Source organism: Musca autumnalis, unplaced genomic scaffold (genome assembly GCF_047663935.1).
Source record: "Musca autumnalis isolate F117 unplaced genomic scaffold, ASM4766393v1 scaffold_4, whole genome shotgun sequence".
Taxonomy (NCBI): domain Eukaryota; kingdom Metazoa; phylum Arthropoda; class Insecta; order Diptera; family Muscidae; genus Musca; species Musca autumnalis.
In genome coordinates this window covers 135,078,658-135,086,887 of record NW_027411977.1, presented here as the reverse complement: position 1 = coordinate 135,086,887, position 8,230 = coordinate 135,078,658, and the positions used below count along the sequence as shown (strand labels likewise).

Below are 8,230 nucleotides of genomic sequence, written 5' to 3'. Positions count from 1 at the left end.
TGTGGGCAACGGCTGTTACAATCAGCAGCGTGCAAGTGGCAGAACCGAAGAGGTGCGCGTGTTATTTTAACCGACAATTAATATATTATACCGAGAGTGACGAGGCGAAAAATAAGAAGCCTTTTAGCCTAGAAGATGCAACCACAATTTGCGACGAGCGAAGTTGCTGACGTCGTCCGTCACAATTACCCGTACGGAATCTCAATGGTAGTGCTTAAGCAACTAGATAAACACGTAGTCTGTACAACATGGTACAACAACAGAATTACACGCCATATCCACACATATCAGTCGAAAACTGCACCAAAACAGGTCGTGTGACCGAACGGTTATTGTGGCTCGTGACCGTTCCGTCAACTACGCCAAGCTGTTTAAGAACATTGTTGAAATGATGGATAATCAAATATGTATGTGTGGGCGACAGTCGTTTGTTGAATTCAGAAATAAGAAGTCTAAGACTCGTAGAGTGAAACAGGGTGTTCCCCAAGCGGTGGTAATAACTCCGGAACTTTTTAACCTCCACCCTTCTGAAATTCCGCACCCTCTTGCCGATATAAAAATCGTTGTTGTTGTTGTAGCCGCATAGGTTTCATGCTGGGTTGGGACCCGCCGTCCTTTTTAACTAGCAAAAAAATCATCGGTCATTAAGCTAGACTCTAACAAGAAATTAATTTAAAAAAAAAATAGTATTAAAATTATCTTTGCCCTAATAGGAATAATTTCAAATAAATAAAAATCAGCTTGAGTCAGGCTGGGGTTTGAACCCATGTCCTTGAAAAACATATGAAATAAGTGTTGTCACGGCGAGTTGGACTTCAGAGTCAAACTCATAACTTCCGAAGGCTGCGTTAAAAAACGTTTGTCGTGGAAAGTCATACAGCTTGTATTTGAAAAATGAAAAGTTCGATGACAAAGAAGCCACTCCACAGCCGATATGTCTGATGAGAAAGCCGGCTTTCCTTTTTCACTTCACTTGCAAAAAGAAATCATCGGTAATTAAGCTCGACTCTAACGTGAAATACCAAAAAAAGCTTTTTGTTTCGGGTAAATCCGGTACAAAGAAACCGCTGCCGAGGGATAAAGATCGTAATGTATCCGGATGATTGTACGAGGTTGGCGTCTGGTCCTATTATCGATGACATACATAAGTAATAGCTGAGTAAATGCAATTCTTCCATCTGACGAATATGAAAATGTCCGCCACTAAATCCACTGGCACACTGTTCACCACTTGGATGGTTGAAATGAGGAAATTGAGGAACACCTCAAGATATTGGCTATAACGTTCGAAAACATGTTGAAATCGTCCGCACAAGCCAAAGCTATTTGCGGCAAAATAGGAACAAGGTTCTCAAGTCGCTGACCGGCAGAACATGGGGTGCTAAAAAAGAAACCCTGTTGACCTCTTATAAAGCAATAGACCGGTCTGGGGTGAGCTATGCGATACCAGTGTGGTATGCAACAGTTAGTGCAACGCCGTGGAGGAGTAATCAATCCTGCCAGAATTTTGTACTGACGACTGCAATAGGGTGCCGCCTCATGATACTAGGAGGCCATCTTCATGAGGAGACGAAGATTCATTATCATCATCAGTACATTTAGAGGGTCCACCCGAAATGTATTTCTGTATGCGTTGCCTTTGTAACAGTTGTAACTTTGAACCCCAAATTTGTATACTTTATGACAAAACAGTTACAAAATACTAGAGTTGGGCAATCTCGTTCAATTGAACGATCCGGATCACTATCTCGTTCAATGGACTCCGGTAATTTCTTTGACAAAACTACGTATACTTAATTTCACACGTTGGTTTTTATGATCTTACTCATTCGAGATAGTGATCCGGATCGTTCAATTGAACGACACAGCCCAGCTCTACAAAATACACAGCCGCCAAAACAGGCCTTAGTGTTTCCCAAGTAAAGTAATTTTTGAATCTTCATTGATAATCTAAATTTGGTGACTCTCAACTATAGAATATCCTCTCCAGCTCCAGTAATCTCTCGTTTCCCAGCAGCTAGCTGCTGGCTGTATTATCAGTACTCGTTGTTGGTGAGAGCAGAGTACTTTCAAATTGATACGTTTTTAATTGGATGGGATGACAAAGAGAATTTAAATCTTATTTGCCATTCAGTGGCAACGGTTCGGTCCATAAAAATTCAAAAAAAGAAAAGTAATCGAAAAATAGCAAGACAAGCGGCGTATTTTAGTAAAATATAGTAATACTTTATTGTTGTGATTCACTGGACAAAATAAAAAATATTGATAACTCATCGAATAAAAATTGAATATTTACAAAAATGTGGAATGTAAATTCCCATAGACTGAAGTCCAATTTAATAATCTGGCTGTTATGTGGAAATTTGTTGTTAATTTGTGGAGTTAAAGCGGTTAGTATTTGAAAATTCATACCGGAACTATTGCAAAAGATATGAATGAGCTATGTATGAATGTGTGCGATAATTGAAAAATAACAACTTTGCATTTAAGGATATGTGCATGTATTTCACGAACACTTTGTAAAATGTTTTCAATCAAATCGGTTTTTTTTTCTTCTAAGCAAAATTCATTAGAAATAGTCGATGATAACACCTAAAGATCATTAAGACAAATTGATAACATTTGCTACTTGTCGGATGGTCTTTATTTATTTATTATTTATAGCTGTTGTCAATATACGATTTAATTTTGCCTGTAGCATCATTATGTCTTAGATTCCCTGCGGCTATCTGCTCAGTGAATACGTTTGATCATCTGCTGTCTATCTACTTTACTATTTGGGAATTGCGTTTTGTGGCACGAATTCTTCCTAGTCTCGTTTAATTAATTGCGACATCTTCAATTCTATTCTATTGAAGAAGTATTTGCTGGTTTTTATGGATGTTTTCCATGCATTCCAAGATCTACGTAAATTTCTTTCAAATATAAAATTCCATATGAGTCATTTTATGCAAAATAACAATTGACAATACGTTTTATGAGTATTTTTTCATAAATAATCTTGCTGAAAGGGCTATGCTTCCAAAGAAATTCTTTCTTATGGAGTAGATAATGGAAAAAGGAAAACAATGAATGCGTTATTTTAGGCGGGAACGGCTTCATCCCACACATTTTAACAACATAGTGGTGGACAAAGATAAATTCCAATGCCAAGTGAATTATTGAATTGGGTTGGACAATACTTATACTAAATTTAGGTCAAAACCCATCTAACTCTGAACAAATTTTTCGATTCTAATGCCGAATTCGCATCGAATTCGGTACGAAAGTTGTATGGACATGGTCACCGAATTCGGAAAGAAATTTCTAAGGAAATTCTAAAAAATATTTAAGTGTCGCCACGATTTCGGTTCGAATTCGGAAGTTAATTCTTAGACACATGGTCGTATGTCAAACTGTCCTGAGTACGCTTGGGCTAAAAACTATTAAACTTTCCAAAAAATGTCAAATGACGCCTGGCGAGGCGACCCTGCTGTGCATATGTCAAATAGTTTTCTAGTGACCCTCGTAGCTGGGGAGGAACAACAGGACAAGGAAGTGGACTTGCAAATAGGAAAATACTTCTCCTGAATTGAAGTGCGAAATTTTTGCTTGCCTTAAACCTTATTTTGAATTTGAACTGTTCATATAGGACAGACATGGTGTGTTTAGTACTTTAAACGGAAGCTACATCAACCTCTAAATCGACTGCAATATAATTTGTTGAGATGTTTGGTGCAACAATTACATGAAATCGGTCGAAAATATACGTGGAAAAATATAACGGTGGAAAATATATATTGTATACTAGCAGACCCCGGTCCGCGTTGTTATCCCGTCGTAATAAGTTTTAATGACAACAATTTATGGACTTTATGCTTGACAATTCAAAAATTGGTATTTTATACCTTACTTCTTCGGTCCATTGTCAAACCGAGGAGGATTTTAAATGTATCTATTGATTTTGTCTGTAACTTTTCTATCCTCATACGGACTTTGTCGAATTTTTCGCCCATTGATGCTGTTTAGGATTTATTATCGTCCATGTCCCCTGTCTTTTTACTAAAGCGATCTAATTATAAAAGTTAAAAAATGGTTAAGTCGAATTCTCACGCTCCCCAAAACGTTTGAACTTGACTCTATTGACGCATAGATTGTATGGGGGAAGCAGTAAAGTGAGGGAATACAGAGGTTGGGTTGCTTGATGTGTACATACCGTCAATGGATGGTTGTGCCCTGTGTTTTATGCCCGACCTTAATTTACTTTTGGAGGGCAATAAGCGTCTGGTGATAGGGGACTTCAAAGCTGACGATGACCGCTGGACGAACAAATTGAAAGCTTCACGTTTTGCATGGTGAACGAAGACGCTCCTACGAGGATAAGAGGAAATTGCCAAAGCTCGCCAGACATCACCATTCTGGCACCTGGTCTAATAAATCTTCTCCGTTAACAGACCACCCGACATCATAACCTCTCCGTCGTACTTATCTGAACCAAGGCAAAGCTGATTGACATGGGTTCAGAGAATTTACCAATCACCGCTTCCTCGGATAGTTGAGATAATTTTCCGAGACATCATATCCCGAATACCCGAAATTAAACTAAATTTCATAGTAGAGGCGAAGGGATTAGCATTCGAGTGTGCTGACTTTCGTCGTACGAACACTGAAGGCTTAGAGTTAGGGAACTAACGAGGCGAGGTGGAGTGTGTTACGCCGTACAAGAGCCCTCCCGGCCGAGGAGGTACCACCACAACTTACGACGAACGATGTTGCAGACGTCATCCGAAACGCGGAATTATCCAAAGTTTTGGGGCCACATGGAATATCTTTGGTAATGCTTAAGTAACTGGATGAACCTGGAGTTGAGTATTTGACATGTGTGTGTCCTCAATCTATCTTTAGCCACCCACGACGCACAGTGGATGCGCCCAACGACAAAAATCAAAAAATTAATTTTTTATTTGAAAATTTTGCCTTTTTTGGGCGAAGATCATTTTTTTGTATTAATTTTTAATGAATTTCTCATTGGAATCGAGCTTGATGATCAATGAATAATGCAAGTGAAAAAGGAAGCCGACGACGATTCGAACCCACACACCCACCACTATGTGACATGCATGTTTCGACTTTGGTAAAGTCTTCTCAGACATTCATGTCATCATTGTAAGATTTAAAAGATGCCCATGGCTTCTAAACATTCCAAATTTTTCGAAACTCAACTTTGTTTTTCCATTTTTCGTGGTTCTTTAGGAGAAAAAGCCTTACAAACATGGCCAACTTTGGAGAAAAAAAATGAGAAAAAATAGTTATATTAAAAGCGAGTTTCTGAAACCAATGAGTATTATTCACGCCTTAACTGAAGTTGAATCATTTAGTAGATTGCCTAAGCTTCGTTTTTCTTCTCATAATAATTCCTCAAAATTGCAAGGGTTGCCAAATATTTTGGTAATAATATTGGGCAAAATGGAAATATTTAATATATTTGTATGGATTTCCATAAAGTTTTCGTTAATTTCCAAGCATATGCAAGAATCGTCACTAGTACCAAATTGAAGCCAGGGGTCTGTAGATTTCAAAACTGTTTAGATTTTTTGAGGAAATTTGCGGTTTTGGCAGTTATGACCAAAAGTTTAGCCCGGTTTTTATGTGCTGAATTTATATTCTTTGGAATATTTTTAAATAATTTTATTACTTTTCTTACATTTACGTTCAATATAATGTTTTTGTGCTATTAGTGATTTATTTTATCAGGGTAACTTGGAGCCGCACTGAAAACTCGTGAAAGAAAAATAAAAGGTTTTGGTTTAATAAATACTTTTTCTTGTTTGGGACACCCTTATCTTGCAACACTCCAAAACGTAGAAAATTTCCCCGCATTGAGAACAAAAAATTCGTTATTACAGGCAATTTTACAGAAAATGGTGATTACATCTTATAAAGTACCGAAAAATGAATGGTAAACCTATATGGAGGCTGCGGTCAAAAGTGGACCGATATCACATTTTCTTTATGAGATGGTTTTCTAAACTCTGATTTTATTATTAAAACCCATTGGGCTTGAATATTTGGTTAACATCTAACGAAATAAATCATATGGGAGTATACGAAATCATGGACCAATACAGACAATATTTCGCTTGGAGGTTTACTATGCAATAAGAACTCTTTGTACCGGATTACAGCAAATTCGATTGATCATTGTGTTGGTAACAGTAATCTACTTCAATTCAGGGCGATTCATTACGTGGGAACCACGCGAAAACTTGAACCTAGGACTACAATATTTTTGTTAGTGTGTTTTTAGGCCACTAGGACCCATTGATAAAAACTTCAGTTCGATATATTATCTAGAATTATTTTTCCAATGTAAGTGCCACCACTGTGCAACGTTGGTAGTGTGGTCCCGCAAATGAATGCCAGAAGTGGCGAATCGTACATACCGATCTCCCTCTTGTCGACTGTAGCGAATATTCTAGAGACACTACTCGTCCCTATGATGACAAGCTGTTCCCAGTTATCCAAATCACCACGGATTCCGCAGTACTACAACACCACATCCACACATATATCGGCCAAGGACTAAACCAGAACAAGCCGTGTGTCAGAACAGTTTTGACTTTAGATACATTCATTTATGACAAATAGTTCGAGGGCATAGAGAAGGTCCGTGTTTGAAACGATTGTTAATCAATTATATGTGTGGCCGCCAGACGTTTGTGGCTTCCGGAAATAAGAAGTGAAGTTTAAGACCCGTTGAGTGAAACAGGGAGTTCCCCAAGGCGCGGTAATATCTCCCGAACTGCTGAACCTTTACCTTCACGCCCTTCAAGCGGCACAGAGATCGTAATGTATGAGGGTTATTGTACGATTTTGACGTCCTATGGTGTGATATTTTATCTACATACACGCAGAGAAAAAATATTTTTCGCTTTTGTTGGAACAAAAATATCTGTTTTGGTTCCAAAAATGTATTTGTTTTGTTCAAACATTGTAATTCAAATCCAAAAATACCATCTTTTGTTCCAATCATAGAAAACAAAAACAACTTTCGAATTTCCGCAATATTGTAAAAATCGTTAACAATACCGATTGTAGGAACTATCATAATCTAATTTTGTTTACAAAAAGTATTGTCAACCCAGAAAACCAGCCCAGAAATTTTTGATTTCAGTGTATATACTTCTCATATACACTTTTCACATAACTTGGATATAAATGTCGCGTATAATATTGCAATCATTGATGAACACAATACATGGTTTGCTGCATTGGCTGATAACAAAGACAAATAAAAAGCCACAAGCACCGACCACAACATAAGGAATAATTAAACACCATAACAAACTCCGGTATAACACCAAACCTCAAAGCACAATGAAGATAGAAGAATGAAACAAAACAGAAACAAATAAAAACAACAGTATCATTGTTGGTATACATACACACAAAAACAAAGATAAAGGCATCATGTCATACAAACAAAACTCACCATAATTGTTTTTTTCAACACGGCATCGAATAGCGAGAGAAGAGAAAAAATTGTCGAAGAAAAGAGAGAACTATTGTCCAGTTGACAAAAACTATTTTTGGATTTAACAAAACCCAATTGTTGGAATCACAATACTACATTTGGAATTTAACAATATCTTTACAATACATATTTTGCTCTTCGAATATTGTTGGATCAATCATATTTTTTTCTCTGCGTGTAGCTTGCTTCGTGAAGTTCTTCCATCTAAGGAATATGAAAATATAATATACCAGCTGACCCGGGTCCGCGTTGCTGGCCCGTTGTTCGGAATTTCTGTGTAAACCTTAGTAATCTATCTACATATTTATTTATCTAGTATTAATACTGAATTAACGATAATTATGCATTCTTTTTGAAGCCTCATAAAATAAATCGATGTTTTGGAATTACCCTATTTAACCTATGGTATCTCAAGATTTAATATAGAAAACTCCTATATATGTATATGCCTTCCACTATAAGATGGAGGGTATAATTAACTTTGTAAATCCGTTTGCAACACATCGGAATATTCGCCAGAGGCCCTATAATATGTATATTCGGCATAAAAAATAAGTCGATATCGCGATGTCCGTCTGTTTGTTGAAATCGCAATATTTAACATAGAGTTTTATAATTTGGCCCAGAAGTTTATACTACTTGTAGGATTTTTGTCATTTAAATGGATTATATCGGTCCACATTTTTATATAGCCCTCATAAAACTTTACTCTAGCCG

General features: G+C 37.1%; 1 protein-coding gene across 2 annotated transcripts in view; it reads left to right on the top strand.

Annotated features, from left to right (window-relative positions):
- The first annotated feature begins 2,087 nt into the window (after positions 1-2,087).
- The window catches only part of teq (Tequila), a 55,920-nt gene continuing 49,777 nt past the window's right edge, over positions 2,088-8,230 (top strand). Inside the window, exon 1 of one of the 2 annotated variants that reach the window (XM_073985946.1) lies at positions 2,088-2,390. In XM_073985946.1, coding sequence (XP_073842047.1) covers positions 2,301-2,390 — 90 coding nt within the window. In that variant the 5' untranslated portion in view covers positions 2,088-2,300. The remainder of the gene's footprint in view (positions 2,391-8,230) is intronic. The other variant, XM_073985947.1, reaches the window with a different exon arrangement.